This window comes from Microtus oregoni, unplaced genomic scaffold, assembly GCF_018167655.1.
Source record: "Microtus oregoni isolate MIOR12 unplaced genomic scaffold, Mior012 000005F_ref0000423, whole genome shotgun sequence".
Classification (NCBI taxonomy): Eukaryota; Metazoa; Chordata; class Mammalia; order Rodentia; family Cricetidae; genus Microtus; species Microtus oregoni.
The window spans coordinates 45,736,367-45,752,997 of NW_024543064.1; the positions used below are offsets into that span (position 1 = coordinate 45,736,367).

At 36.8% G+C, this 16,631-nt stretch overlaps 1 protein-coding gene across 9 annotated transcripts in view; it reads right to left on the reverse strand.

The window, feature by feature from the left end:
* Mier1 (MIER1 transcriptional regulator) overlaps nt 1-16,631 on the reverse strand; it is a 53,210-nt gene that overhangs the window by 28,744 nt on the left and 7,835 nt on the right. For 6 of the 9 annotated variants that reach the window (XM_041652910.1, XM_041652912.1, XM_041652916.1 and 3 more), the window contains 2 exons: nt 10,249-10,273; nt 5,869-6,014 (listed from right to left, as the gene is read on the reverse strand). In XM_041652910.1, coding sequence (XP_041508844.1) covers nt 5,869-6,014; nt 10,249-10,273 — 171 coding nt within the window. Of the gene's footprint in view, nt 1-5,868; nt 6,015-10,083; nt 10,121-10,248; nt 10,274-16,631 lie in introns of all 9 variants that reach the window. The other 3 variants (XM_041652909.1, XM_041652908.1, XM_041652911.1) reach the window with 1 other exon arrangement.

The following is a 16,631-nucleotide window of genomic DNA, read 5'->3' on the forward strand; positions in this document are numbered from 1 at the left end:
ACACACTGAACCTGATAGAAGAGAAAGTGGGAAGTACTCTACAACACAAGGGCACAGGAGACCACTTCCTACGTATAATCCCAGCAGCACAGACATTAAGGGCCTCATTGAATAAATGGGACCTCCTGAAACTGAGAAGCTTCTGTAAAGCAAAGGACACTTCACGAAGACAAAAAAGCAACCCACTTACTGGGAGAAGATCTTCACCAACCCTGCAACTGACAAAGGTCTGATCTCCAAAATATATAAAGAACTGAAGAAACTAGACAGTAAAAGGCTAATCAACCCAATTATAAAATGGGGCAGTGAGCTGAACAGAGAATTCTCAACAGAAGAAGTTCAAATGGCCAAAAGACACTTAAGGTCATGCTCAACTTCCTTAGTGATCAGGGAAATGCAAATCAAGACAACCTTAAGATACCATCTTACACCTGTCAGAATGGCTAAAATCAAAAACACCAATGATAGCCTTTGCTGGAGAGGTTGTGGAGAAAGGGGTACACTCATCCATTGCTGGTGGGAATGCAAACTTGTGCAACCACTCTGGAAAGCAGTGTGGCGGTTTCTCAGGAAATTCGGGATCAACCTACCCCTGGACCCAGCAATACCACTCTTGGGAATATACCTAAGAGAGGCCCTATCATACAACAAAAGTATATGCTCAACTATGTTCATAGCAGCATTGTTTGTAATAGCCAGAACCTGGAAACAACCTAGATGCCCTTCAATGGAAGAATGGATGAAGAAAGTGTGGAATATATACATATTAGAGTACTACTCAGCAGTAAAAAACAAGGACTTCTTGAATTTTGCATACAAATGGATGGAAATAGAAAACACTATCCTGAGTGAGGTAAGCCAGACCCAAAAAGAGGAACATGGGATGTACTCACTCATATTTGGTTTCTAGCCATAAATAAAGGACATTGTGCCCCTAATTCGCCATCCTAGAGAAGCTAAATAAGAAGGTAAACCCAAAGAAAAACATATACGCATCCTCCTGAATATTAACCTTCATCAGGCGATGAAAGGAGACAGAGACCCACATTGGAGCACCGGACTGAAATCTCAAAGTCCAAATCAGGAGCAGAAGGAGAGAGAGAACGAGCAAGAACTCAGGACTGAGAGGGGTGCACCCAGACACTGAGACAATGGGGATGTTCTATCGGGAACCCACCAAGGCCAGTTGGCCTGGGTCTTTAAAAAGCATGGGATAAAACCGGACTTGCTGAACATAGTGGACAATGAGGACTACTGAGAACTCAAGAACAATGGCAATGGGTTTTTGATCCTACTGCACGTACTGGCTTTGGGGGAGCCTAGGCAGTTTGGATGCTCAACTTACTAGACCTGGATGGAGGTGGGCGGTCCTTGGACTTCCCACAGGTCAGGGAACCCTGATTGCTCTTCGAGCTGATGAGGGAGGGGGACTTGATCGGGGGAGGGGAAGGGAAATGGGAGGCGGTGGCGGGGAGGAGGCAGAAATCTTCAATTAATAAATTAATTAAAAAAAAAAGAAAGCCGGGCGATGGTGGCGCACGCCTTTAATCCCAGCACTCGGGAGGCAGAGACAGGCAGATCTCTGTGAGTTCGAGACCAGCCTGGTCTAGAGAGCTAGTTCCAGGACAGGCTCCAAAGCCACAGAGAAACCCTGTCTGGAAAAACAAAAACAAACAAACAAAAAGATCAGAGTAGCATCAACATTCTGGTTGCAGAAGAGATGACTCTTCTCTCATGAATGTGGCAGATGCAAGCTTTCACAGCAGAGCCATTTGGTGGATGGCTTACTCTTCGTATCATCTACTGGACCAAAATGACTCAGCAATACAGGCTCATGAAGAGAGGAGGTAAGTCCTCAGGGACCATATCTAGATCAAAGACAGTTTCTAAGGTAACTAATCACTTAGGGCTAGTCATTGACTAGAAGACAAACTACAAAGAAATAAAGTCAGTAAACTTCTTTTACAACTTCCATGTTGGGGTTTCTTTTATAATTCAGCCTATGTATACCATCAGGTCCCAAAGAAGCTCAGAACAAATGGCTAACTATGGTGCTTATTAGCATACAAAGTACTTCTCATTCCCTACCAACCTTAAAGCCCCTTCAAGCCTGAGGGTTGCTTTCCCTTCCCCCAGTTTGTGATTCCCAGATAACCCAGACATCTCAGTCAAGTACTCTCTTGGTCCTCTTCTCTTGGCTCCCGGTCCTTTCTGCCCTTCTTTCCTTTCCTCTCTCACATCTCCCCTTCTCTCTCCTCTCATGGACAGGTCTCTTCTGCTGGCCATGCTCATGTTCAGTGTGAACTCTTCCAGATGCCTCTGGCTGTTCTTTCCCTCATATTTACAATAAAAACTATCCCCTCAACCATACCTAGAAGTGGTCATGTTGTCATTTTTAATCATATATGCTGCAAAACAAAAACAAACAAAAAAACTCAACCCATCATACATTTTATTTTTCTAGAAAGAGAATTCAGAGAAGTGACAAAAATAAGAAATTGGGAAACAGCTTTTACAAAAAGGTAAGGGTAAGCACTCAAGAGGTCAATGCAGGCTTTCTCAGGAGCCACCTCAATCCCTAGACCTAGGTTGTAGTGCTTTCCTGGGAATGTGTTCAGTGCTTTACAGTGTGTATTAAGAAAAGATATTACTAGTAAGAGTCTTTTTCTTCTACAATGCATTGAAATATATATAGATGTAGTTGATACTAATGTTTCTTCTGAATGTAGTGCTACAACTGTGCCCATGGTTGGTCTTGTGAGTTTTAACAGAGCAATGGAAAAGGGTTAGATTTCAGTACTGGTAATTCACAGCAAACACATAACTTCATAAACTGTGTGCATGACTTTAACATCCTTATTAGTATTCCACAGTAAATTCTAATTAATTCATCTAACTGTATCAAAATATTTAAATGTAAGACTTATATGGGGCTGGAAAGATAGCGCAGTGGTTAAGAGCACTGATGTTCTCCCAAAAAACCCAGTTTCCAGACTCAATTCCCAGCACCCACATGGCTCACAACTGTAAATCCAGTTCTGGGGAAGGGGGGGAGGGGAGGGAGAGGGAGAGGAAGGGAGGAAGGGAGGGTGAGAGAGATGAAGGGAGGGAGGGGAAAGAGGGGGAAAGGGACAGAAAGAGAGGGAAGAGAGAAAAAAGAATGATAATATGGCAATAGCTGCACATATTAAAGCCCATAGCAATAAAAAGTTTACAATTCAAGTTGAATAAAAGTAAAACTACTTTCCAAGTATTCTAATATTTAAATATTTATCTTTGAGCTAATTCAGTTGATTCTGATCTGAAAGAGCTCAAACAGAGGCTAAAATGAAATGCACTTGTTAAATTATTAATTTATGATTGTCCACAATTACATAAAAACAAACAAGACAGACTTCAGACAATGAAAGCTCCAAATGAAAAGCACCACCATGAACTTCACCACCGTCTTGCTCCTTTAAAGCAGATGAGCAATCAGTAAGTTAAACTGGCCTTGGTTCATACCTATAAAGTTTTCAGGATCCAAAAGTTTTAGATATGGAGATCCAGAAGCCTAAGACTTTGCTCTATGTGGAAAGTCAGAGGAGATTCTGGGAGGGTATAAGATTGCTTGAGATGAAGACATACAGCATTAGTTACACTATTTTCTTCCTTTCTCTAATCTCTGCAACTTTCAATTACCATTCCCTAAAGAAAAGTAAGCAATGACTGACTAGCTTCTTACTTCAAAAAACTGTTTCTGACCCCAAGTATAACAAGGACTTTTTTTTAAAGGCTGTGAAAACCAAAATACAATGTTGCTGCCTAAATAAATTCTCAAAAAAAAAAAAAAAAAATCAGTTCTCTGGTCAAAGTTAAAAAAATTTGCTAAGGCACTGTGGATAATGCTAGTTTTAGTAGTTAAGGGATCCCAAACAGGACCCGAGAAATATTGAACTAAATAGTATCAGGGCTCTTTCAAATCCCTAACTAAATTCTGAAACACAGATAATTACTATAAAAGAATAATAACATTTATTTTCTCTATAAACACAGCACTGTGTCTTTCATATTTCCTTTATCATGGAGCTAATCAGGTCATACACGTAAGTTTTATTAGAGAATACTAGATCCCTTTAAGAAATTAATGAATGTTATAGGTATTATTATATATACATATATACAAATGCACATGAACTGTGATAGGGAAATAAAACTAAACCATACCAAATCAGATATAGCATTTTTGTTTATTTTTTTAAAAACTAATTAGCATATATAAATGGCAACACTAAATCTAGAGAAGGCAGCAGCGAATCCCAGATTGCCAAATACACCTCAAAGCAGGAACAAACTAGCTAATCCAAGAACAAAGGCAGTTGGTAAGGCACAGTGTCTAACAGGCTTTTCGTGGTAAATGGAAAAGGTCCTATCAAGCAGTTGGTCTTGCAGCAAGATTAAAGAGTCTAGATTTCTTTTTTTTTTTAAATTTATTTATTTATTTATTATGTATACAATATTCTGCCTGTGTGTATGCCTTCAGGCCAGAAGAGGGAACCAGACCCCATTACAGATGGTTATGAGCCACCATGTGGTTGCTGGGAATTGAACTCAGGACCTTTGGAAGAGCAGGCAATGCTCTTAACCTCTGAGCCATCTCTCCAGCCCCCAAGAGTCTAGATTTCTTTAGGAGTTATATCCGAGGTTGAAATAAAAGGGTTTGGACTTTAGAATGGTCATTATAGATGCTGCATGGGAATATATTAGAAGAAATACAGTAAAACATGAAATGGGGAAACCAAATAGGAAGTGGTCTAATAGTCTAGAATAGAAAAAAAATACTTACTGAGGTAGATATGGAACAAGAACTAGTTAAGAGATATTTCAGTGGTGAGCAATAACAGGCTTATGTAGAAACTCAATATTTGTAACACAGTAACACTCTCCCTGGTTCAGACTTAGGCAACAATGTAAATAATTTAAAGTGACAATTTTTATAAACAGAGAAGAAACATGTAAGGAAGGAATATTAAGTATTGTTTTGAGTGTTCACAATTTTAGAGATAGTTGCCAAAATGTTTAAGGAAAATGTCAAGTTGGAGAATGAGATGAAAGAGATCAATCAGAAATATGAACTAAGAAAAACTGAGCAGAGACCATGAAATAGATTAGAACACACAGCTTGGCAGTTTTCAGAGTTGGTAGGCAGGTGGTTCAACCCTGCTTAGTGAAGATACAGACTGGGAGCCCACCTCTGGGAGACTGGCTTTACTCATTAAGTCTAGAGCACATTTTGATGTAGCTGACCTTTATAGTAAGCAAGAAGAGAACAGGAGGTCTGGCAGCGATAACCAAGAACAAACACTTAGAAGTCTGGGTAAAGAATGTGCAGAGGACACTGAAGAGAAAACGAGTACAGGGAAAAGTAGACTGGGGATCAAGAATGCTAAGCTCTGTTCAATACCAATGAAAAAAGTTCCCAAGAACGAGAAGGATCAATGAGTATAGAAAGGTCAAAGGTAACCCTGATAGCAAGAGGCAGACACAATCTAGAACTTTAATCACAAAGAAAATGATGACATTTAGGACATTCAGGCTTTGAAGAGGGTAAATAAAAAATGCAGTAACTAGGGGAGTAGAGGGGGGTTTCCCCAAGAGAAAATTTAAAATCCTTTCATGTCCCATTTCTGAAAGATAAGATGCTTTACCAAAAATTACTACTGAATTCCATTATTTTACACAATAATCTGTTTAGCCTCAATTTCAAATGTTATATACCCCACCTATGGTTTGGGTATTTAAATTTTCCAGCATTGACAGAGCACCAAAGTCTCCAGTGTCCCCCTCTCCACATGCTACACCACTTCACCGCTAGTATCGGTCAATTACCCTTGTAAGATCCTCTATTTCAGAACTGAAGTTTGTCTCTCCTTCCATCATTTCTTCTTCTTCTAATGTGCGCTCATCATCAAAATCATGAACCAGCATGTCAGCTGATGGATCAAACTCATGGTCCTCTGATGTTGCTGAGCCTCCTATAAAGAACATTTCCAGACGTATGGTAAACCAAATTAAGTGCATCTTATCAATGTTATTTTAGTATATATGCATTGCTTATTTGAGGCTGAATGTATGTTTAAAAGGACCAGGAAAAAGATAGACACAATAAATGTTTTGCTTTAGAAAATTACTATCTTTACTCATCCCCACTCCCAAAGCTCTTGCAAGGAACTGTTTGCCATGGCTCACTTCTATATGATCAGTTACACTGTGAAACGGGGGTAGAATATTTGTAACTTAAAAATTTTGCTGTAATCTTCTGAACAGGAAACTCAAGTTATAAGGGGAAAAAAAAAGAGCTTTGTTAAGTAAAAGTGGTCTTTTTTTGTGGAGGGGGAAAAACAATTTTTAAGCACCCAATTAATGCTTGAGAGTCTCTCTGGTACCTCATAGTCTGAACAGTCATATACCACAGAGTGATTTTTTTAGGTCAATGACAGGCTGTATATATTACAGAGGCTACACCATACAGGCATGTGGTAAGTTTGCAGAGGTATGCTATGCTCTATGATACTTGCTCAGCCACCTGAATTTATCAGAATGTACATTTGCTGTTAAACAACACTCGCCCATCTAGTGAAAATATACGTGTACTATCGGCACTGCTTTAAAAAAATATTCTAATGTTTGAGCAATTATCTTCAACTTATATAGCTAATCTGAAATAGCTCAGGGGTAATAGGAGTAAAATGTATTAAGAAGATATATAAATTTTTTATCAAAGGCAATACAAGAAACTCAAAGGAACTGATGTATCCTAATCAATATTTAGCCTCGGTTGGGGGGATATTACTAGATTCAATAGGGTTACCATCAAACAGAATGCAAAAGCTAGGAATGTGGGTGTTCTGTAGATATTTCCCACGTTTTGATTACTGCCAAACCAACACTTCAGTTTGTAAAAGCACTGCTTACTTATAGACAAGTATGTCATTTAACATTGAAAAAACTACTTTAAAAAAAATATCAGTTTATTGTAAGGGTTGCACTAACAATCCCCTTATTTCAAACTATGTAAGAGAATCAGTGGGTAAAATAAAGAAACCAGGGCATACCGATGATTCAGGTTCTTTAGTCAATTTCCACAATATTCAGAAGAATCCCCCTTTTAAATGTGTGCCAAATAATAAGCTCGATCATTTGACAAACATTATTTCAATCCTCACGCAGTGGTATGAAGTATTATCACTCCATTAAAAGGGGGAGGGAAGAGAAAGAGTCAAGGCTTAAGGACGTAAGTACCAGTTCTAAATACAGCAAAGATGGAACGGAGTCCTAACTGTAATTTCAAATCTTGTGCTCCAAACTTCTTAAAAGTCCTCTAAGTATCTTGTCTCAAAGAACACTTATGGAGAGCCTGAGTTTACTAAAATATGTGCAAGCCCTGATAGGTGGCAAAACACCTGAAAGACAAAATTCTGTTTGAGAAGTATTTAAAAATGATATTAAAGAAATATAAACACCAAATATAATCTATTTTATACTAGATTTTAGTGAAAAAGAGTAATAATAATTATGCAAGTTTCAAAATGATTTATATAAAAAATAGAAAAGCATCCTGTCTTAATTTTTTATAACAGACTATCCTAATTTACTGGTGTTACAGTAGCAGTTGAACTACTGGGCAGGAGGGTTCCCGTGAGGACACAGATAAGGACCATTAACTTGGATTTTTAGTTTTATCATCCCTTTAGTTTCCTGAAACTTTTCTTATGAGACACTTAACAGTCAACAGTGAAGGAGTCTCACAAACTATGCTACACTTTTACTGATGTTTGTAGACGGAACAACTCAAAAACATAAACAAATATCCTGTATTACTGGAGCTAGAGAGAGGGCTCAGGGTTAAGAGGACGAGTTACTCTTGCAGAGGAGCTGGGTTCAGTTTCGAACACTCACCTGGTAGCTCCCAACCCCTTTAACTTAAGCTCTAGGGGATTCTTCTTCTGAGCTCCATAAGCTCCAAGCATGTGTACAGTATATACATACACACAAGCAAAACATCCATACATACAACAAAAAGATTTTATCACCATCCCTCTCTTTGAACATTATTAAACCTAACATAGTTCTTATTGAGTATAGGTATTGCCAAAAATAATTCTGCTAAATTTTAACTACTCATCGTTATACTCTTATCCACTTAAACACTTCCAAACTTACTGCACACAGCACCAAATCATGAATGTCATATTACTTACCCGAGATCTTTTAGTTTTTGGCCATCATTTGCAGATAGTTCTACTTAAAGACCTGTCATCTCACTCCCCCACTACATTAAATACCAAAGCGTAAAGGAGCTGCTCTTCTAATTCCAACTCCTTTGCCACATATAGACTTGCAATTTCAACTATTTTCTTGCCTTAAACTAGTGTTTGTTTTATATGGGTTCTTACTACCTTATTTGCAAAAGTAGAAAGTAACCATCACATTACTGTCTGCCAGATTGTAGACCCATTATTAGGACCGTTTCCTGGAGGGGAAGCTCAATAACAAGTACATCTTTTTGCTTTGTAAAAGTTAAGTATCTTGCTAGGGAGTTAAGATAATCACTACTCTGTCATCTACTTTTGGATCATCTTTTTTAAAGGAACAAAGATAACTTTAGACTATAATGTATCATGTATACCTAGTTAGTCACTTAAAAAACCTCCCTCTCACATATAAGGGTTTTGTACTGTGCCTGCACATTGGATGATGCTGACTGAGTCTATAGATGAGTCATTTAGCAAAGTTATGTGACTATGACTGCTAGCTATGAAGTGCAGCCTTTGACAGTTAAACAGTATTTTTTTACATGAGTCCTTTATCCTTAATTCTATCAACTTTAGTAACTCTCTATAACTGCATAGCAACAAATGCTCCTTCTGCCACAGGCCCTGATATTTATATACTTATTGATGAATGCCTTGAAAGAAACTCTAAAGCTTAGTGAATGTGCAACCTTACACGCAAAAACACAAGGAATCCATTTTCTTTTTTTCTGCAAATTTATTTCTGAAGTTTTCAAAGAAAAAAAATACTGGAAATATTTCTATACCCTATAAACAATACAGTGATTACACTTTTGTGATTTCATGTAACTGCTAACTCCTACTATCCTGAAATAATTTATAAACCACAAAGTTAAAAGAAAAAAGTTACAAAGACCAATATACTTTGGCATACTGGAAAAAGAAGACAAACTCTCTTTAACTGATAAGAGTAACTGTAAAGTCAATACTCAAGTTATCTAGTACTTTAATCCAATCTCTAGAACAGAACAAGTTATGTCCACGGAAAGCTTCCTGGATTATTAAAAAAGACTATTCATGTTAATCACACACACAAAAAAAATTTACAGTACAAGCTAGGTGGTGGTGCATTTAACCAGCACTTGGGAAGCAGAAGCAGGTGGATCCCTGACCAGCCTGGTCTACAAAGCAAGTCCAAGACATGCAGGGCTGCACAGAGAAACTCTTTCCAGGGAGAAGGGGGTGGGGTGGAGAAGGACCATCCCACAAAAAAAATGAAACCCCCCAAAATAAAATTACAATATAAATGGCAATAGTTTCAATAAGCAAAATCCAGCAATGTGATGCTAAACTTTGCTAAATATTCAATGTGTGAGATATTTCCAAACAAAACAAACCTTAGAGGATTCCCGAGGAACAAAAAATTATGTGCAGTATTGAAGAAAAAATATAAAAATGCAGGATGAACAGTTAAGAGTATATACAACCTATCCTACTCAAATCAATCTACAAATAAATTCCTTTTGTTTCTGATGCCTACTCCCCTGCTGAATGGTTGACTTATTTTACTATGTCCTTCACTGGTAAATATATTAACAATTTTTTATCAAATAAAATGTTCTGAGTATCTGTAAGCTTACTCGTTTTCAAAAGCATTATTTCATATACGTTTTCAATTAAACAACAATTTAAAACTATAAGAAATACATAAAGCAATTGAGAAGAGTAGAAGAGAAACAAGAGGAAAGAGGGACAAAGAGGAGAGGAGAAAGAAAGCCCAGACAGTTAGGAAGGAATGCAGCAGCCTCACCTGGGCTTTCAGGGGCAGTCAAACATTTCATCCATTTCTTTTTCCCCAAAAATAGAAGCGTTCAGAAGAAAAGCAAGTCAGATGCCAGTCTAGCTCCTCTAGCATTTATGCCGACTAATAGGACAAACAGTCAAATAGGATTATAAAAGCACAAAAAATACTTACCTGGACTTGAAGACTCAACAGATGGCTAAAGGGAAAAGAAAATAAATTAACATTTTGTGTAATGTACCTTCATAAGCATTTTAAGAAGCATTCAATGACTAGTGACACCAAAAACTTACAACAAGTTCTAATGTCTAACACAAAACAAATTTTTTTATATAATCTTTCCCTTCTATTATGCTAAAGCCCAAAGAAAAATCTAAAACCCTCTTGGATTTAGAAGCAAAAATAGTAATATGAAATTAATTCTGATTTTAAAAACAAATACAGTCCTTAAAAACAAGACAAGAGAGGTATAGTTTTAGATCTTAAAATCTCCAGAAATAGTTCTTATCTCACTTATATTGAAATAACCATATACAAAATTTGTTACCAGTGGTTTTTTAAAGCCCCAAAACAAAACAAAAACCAAATTGTGAAACAAGAGATAGAAACAATTACATTCCCCCAACCACAATACTAGGGACTGAACCCAGAGCTTCAAACAAGTACACGCTAGGCAAGTATTCTACCAACAGCTATATCCCCCACCTCACCCTCTAGAAGAACAAGATCTTTCTAAAATCCAGGATGGCTTTGATCTCATCATCTCCTGCCTCAGCATCCCAACTAAGTGCAGAACTTACAGGTATCACTGTACCACTCATTGACAACCATAAATGGAAAAATATAAAGATAAAATTGGTAGCAACTACTTTTACTAATATTGCCACTTGACAGTGTGGTTGTTTTTATCTCAATTCAGCTAATTTACAATTGTAACAAGTCATCTTCAAACATAAATTCCTTCTAGACAAATTCAGTAACTTGGGAGAACTTAAAATGCCAGTTCAGCCAGAGCTAACCACGGATGTTCTGAGAAGAAAAAAGTCACTAACAAAAGAAAAGCATACTCTAAGATTATTTCTCCTGCTAAACACAACAGGGCCAAGAAGTAAGACAATTAAAAATGGGGGGGGGGGGAGAATGTGGTTGATTTTCAAAGCCATGGACTCTAAGACAGATCTCTACGAGGCATTTATATTCCATTTTGAAACTTGCCTACATCATGGTACTGTTCTAAGGGCAGCGTTCCAGATTCCAGTAGTGACCTATGTTGGCTTCCTTTGAAGCACACTTTTTCAGTGGTTCAATTTCTACCTCTAAATTTTAGTAAGAGAACAGTTTATCCCTTCAGCATGGTTTTCTAACAATACCACCACCACAAAAAAAAAAACAAAAAACAAACAAACAACAACAAAAAACAAACCAAAAACCAAACACCCCCCAAAAAAAAAAACCCCAGAAAACAAAAAACAGAGTCAGGAACACAGCAGCCACTGGAGGAGAAAGCCACCCTCGCACCAGTACGGAGGTAAACCACAAGCCTTGTGGTAAAATACAAAATGATAGAAATGGGTTCACTTAAGATATGAGAACTAGCTAGCAACAGCCTAAGTGACTAGCCAAGAAATGTTTAATTAATACAATTTCTGTGTGATTATTTCAGGTCTGGGCAGCCGGGAACGAACAAGCAGCCTCCGACTACACATAGTATTATCTATTTCCTATACCATACCACCATTATTTTAAAGTTATCATGCCAGAACAGTTAATAGAATTGTTTAGTTGGTTTCTCTGATGAGAAGTTGGACAGTAGGATGCCATGGAAATAATACTATAACCATAAAAAGGGCAGAACACACAGTTCTGACGTGAAATGGGTGTAGGTAGACACTATAGCTATTATCCAGCAAATCAACATTTTAAAATCGTAATTCCAACTGTAAGTCTAACCTTTGGACAATTACATCATTCAATGACTTCATTTGTTGCCAAGTTGATAAGTACTACAGACAAGCTTCATGATACTCCTTTTCCTTTTTAAGTAAAGGTCTGAAGCAAATATACATGACATAAACAACAATCACAATTTCTTATGGATTAGGACTCAAAGAGAAACAGTTCCTGAACATAACTGTTTTTTTTTTTTAACATCACAATGTTTCATAGTCTTCTGATTAAAGAAGAAAAAGTTTTCTGAAAGTTTGTTGGCACACTTTTAATCCTAGTACTCGGGAGGCAGGAAGAGCTGAGGCTGGTCTGGTCTACGGAGTGAGTGCTATGACCAGCCAGAAATACATAGTAAGACCCTGTGTTTAAAAAATGGGGGAGGGCATCTTTTGACTGAAAATAACTACTCTGGACAGGAACAAGTTTAAAGGCATTAGCTATTATCAATAATAGGATACTGAATATGGAAGCTGTGTACTTCAGTTTATGACAGGCCTTTCACCAGCAGTAAATAACAATACAACACTGGTGAGTATTAGCAGCAAATAGTTGCCAGCTTGAAGTTCTAAAAAGGCCCCAAATACTTACTATTCCGTAAGAAGCCTGTGTTTAGAGGACTGGCAGCATTGTTAAGCAGAGGCACTCCTCTGAACACATTGCTCAATGTTCAAAGAGAGCTAATATCCTGTTAGACATGCTGAGCTAGATGGAAGGTAACATTCACAAGCTGGAGCGGGACAGGACATGCTAAGTGTCTATTTTTAGTGGTTTATGTCACAAATAAAATTTTATCAGTTTAGGAGGAAAGGATGAGATTAGTTTATTGTAACTTAATTGCATCCAATCAAATCAAGATTATCCACTGGAAACAAGCATTTTAAAAGTTCTTACTGTGACTACTACTTTTATTCAAATGACAAAAATAAAATTCAAGATCAAGTTGTGTTTATTATCACCATACAGGAGTTTCAATATAGAATGAAAGCATTTTTATAGACACACAAGAACACAATTTCTATTTACAGTGCTACAACTCTCAAATGGAGTTACTTTATTTTAATCATATATGTAGTATCAACACCTACTCTTTGCATTTGTTTCACACAATAGCAAACTCAGGCTGTGCACTGAAAAGATGAAGGTTTCGTGGCGGGATGAAGACGGCTGAAGAAGCCTCTCACTCAAGGCTCCACTACACCTCACACGCTAAGACAAAGACAAACCTCTCTTTTCCGTCCTTCCTCGCTACTCTCTATTCCTAAAATCTTTCTTACCAACTCAAACCATGCCTCAAATAGAAAAACAAACTGATTATTTTTCTTGTTGAATAGTTATGTTTCTTTAGGAACTAGTCTTGACTTAACAATCTACTCCAAAGGAGCTTGGATATTTTACCTTTTAATATTACAGTCAGTTAGAAAAAAGGAGAAAGGTGAAACAAAACTACAAGTAAATCAAGCACTTATTTTTTAACAATATCTATTTTTATGAACATAAACAGAAAGTTAGAGGAATAAAATATTCTTAAAATACTCACAGTATTGTTAAAAATATGAATGACTTCAACAATTCAGATCTTTAACCAACATCAACATAGCCTACTATTACACATATAGGTGTATATCAATATGTATGTGTGTTATTTATTATTGTAGCTTGTTTAAAGAGAAGAGTTAGATGGAAATTTTAGAAATGATACATGCGTCTTCCAAGAAACAATACCACGAGTCTGTAACATAACGATGAAACAGACTGTATGTTTCAGTTATAAGAAGACTAAGAAACAGAGTTTAATAAAAATAATAACACCTATATTCAGAGAATGAGTCGGTAAGCAGAGGGTTTTCCCATTTTATGGTTTTCTGTATTGCTGGAATTTTCAATTGTTTTCACATATTATTCATTTTTTAAAGAGAAAATGAGGACCATAAATCTCTTAATTTCTGAAAACAAAACACTAGTGCTGTTTAAAACTAACACTTGGCAGATAGAGGAAGGCAGATCTGCGGACCAGAGTTCAAGGCCAGCCAGGGCTACACAGAGAAACCCTGTCTTAAAAACCTAAAAAAAAGAAAAAAGAAAAAGAAAACAAAAAACCTAGTGTGTTTTTGGTTTTTTTTTTTTTTACTATTTCTTAATTATAATCCTTAAAAGTTAGTTTAATTTTTGGTATATACATGTTATGTGGGAGAGAAAACTAACTAGGCAGAAGACAAAGGAAAAAGCAGGCTGAAGTAAACGCAGCTGTTAAACTGCTCTTGTACACCACCATGCTCGATAGCTGGTTAAGTCGCTGTTCTAACCTCAGTGCCTCACTGCCTTCAATTCTTGTTAGCACCTCTCTAAAACAGAAAACCCTAATTTGTGAGAGTCAAGACAAACTCTAGGGGGAAAAAAAACAAACTAGAATACTATTTTTTTTCACAAAAATTAATGTGTCCAAAGTATTTACTAGATCTTCAGTAAAAAGAAATGACTTCCCCCCTCAAACCAATTCTATCATCATTTCTTACATGCTGCCATTACTATTCCAGGATGCATATGCATACTGCAGGCACACCGTGTCAAAGGCTCCCCACTCCACCCTCTCCCATACACATGTGGATCAGTTCAACCCGTCTTTACTCTCAGAAATGCTGTTAGTCTCCAGACTACCTGAGACTGAAATTAGGAAATTTACTACAGCAGCAATATTTCCCAAGGTAGAATGGCATTAATTCTACCAGGAACGCACAAGTCTGGGACTTGACTGAGCTACACAAACTAATTATGTTATGTAGGACAAAGTGCATAAGTGCTGATCAGTTTCATTTTCTCTATGGTGAAAAGCCTTCAATTTCTTTAAGTTCCTTTAAAACCTAGGCTTACTTTCATTACGAATTACCCCAAATGCAGTTAAAGATAGGTAAGCTTAATATTGTCTTCTGACTTGATTTTTTTTTAAAAAAAAAACATGACTATAGGAAAAGGCAAGCTCAATAGACATAAAGCTGCTTTAGAAACACACACACACACACTTTAACAATTACATAGCCATAGAAAAATCCAAGCAAGTTTAGTCTCTGGTATGAATTCTGGGGCCATTTGTTAATCCTTTAAAAACATGAGATTTGTTCTGAACATCAAGCAAGAAATTTTTACATGGCGATTTATTTCTATGAAGACAGACTATGCTTCACTGGCAGTGTATGCATCTAAATTATATGGGAAATAGATTAGTTTCACCAACATAACTTTAAATGAATTCACATCCGTTATTCCCCCACCTAGGTTATCAAGTGTGTTGACTTAGTCCACACAAATGAAACATTTCAAGACTTTCATGCAGCACTGGAGTTCCCGACTATTCTGGACAGCTTTGAGAAATAAATAATAAGCAAAGAAAATAAAACATCACCACTATAGAGAACTGTTTACAGTTTAAATTCACTGCTGTTAGGAGAAACTAACACTGAAGATAAACAACACAATCCAGTTTCCTTAAAAAACAAACCACAAACCAAAATCCAAGCAATCTCAAATAATGCTAAACAAGGACTATGTTGAGAAATGGATGGATATAATAGTAAATAAATGTATCATTATTGGAAATATTTAAACTAATACATCAAGCAAGTCTATTTAAATATTTTGTTATAGAAGAAAGGCTCAGGTGAAAAAAAATAGATCTTAAATTGTACGTGGCTGTTTTTTCCCCTTAAGAATCCCTGTATGGTCAGGCAGTGGTGACCTTTAATCCCAACACTTGGGAGGCAGAGACAGACAGATCTCTGTGAGTTTAAGGCCAGTCTGGTCTACAGAGGGAATTCCAGGACAGGCTCCAAAGCTACAGAGAAACCCTGTCTGGAAAAATGGGGGTATGGGGGTGGAGCCCTGTATGTTTACATACTCTGAAGTAAATAACAAAATTCTTTGTTCACAAAGGTCCCTGCACCACATTCCTTATAAAGCCCTAAGGATCAACTAACTATTCCTTCCTCTTATTTTTTCTCTCTCACTGACTTTATAGAACTGTGACTACTCTGTAATTTCCTTCCTTTTCGTGTAACAGGAGAGCCTCCTTTAGTAAGCCCATGTAAGGAATCATAAGAAATGATAAGCACTGGGAGATACTATCGAAAAGAACTAAGAAGGAGAACATATACTAATCCTTCTGTGTACACGAAATACAGTTTCACGTGTCCACAATTGAAGAACCACTAAACATATACTTTCTATTATAAACTCAAGAGATGGCCAGATCAGTATATTAAAACCCCAACTATTACATATTACAATTGTATTTAATGCCACTTACAGTTACAAATCAAGTATTTTTCTGGAAAAAATGTCAAGATCATTCCCTGAAATAGGAAAGAACAACGTAAATCTACAAGCAGAATGCTTAAATTTCTGTGTGGAGCTAGCTTCAATTCCCCCATAGTTACCAAGTCAATGCATACTGTTCTCAGTTTTTCTTATTCAAAAGCACTGTAGTTCAGTATGCAATTTCTTTACTGCATACATCATAAAAAAAAACCTATTAAGTCTATACAGAAATAAAAACATTTTTAACCAAACTTATTTTCCAAAATTAACTGTTCTTTAAAAAATAAACCCCAATTATTAAA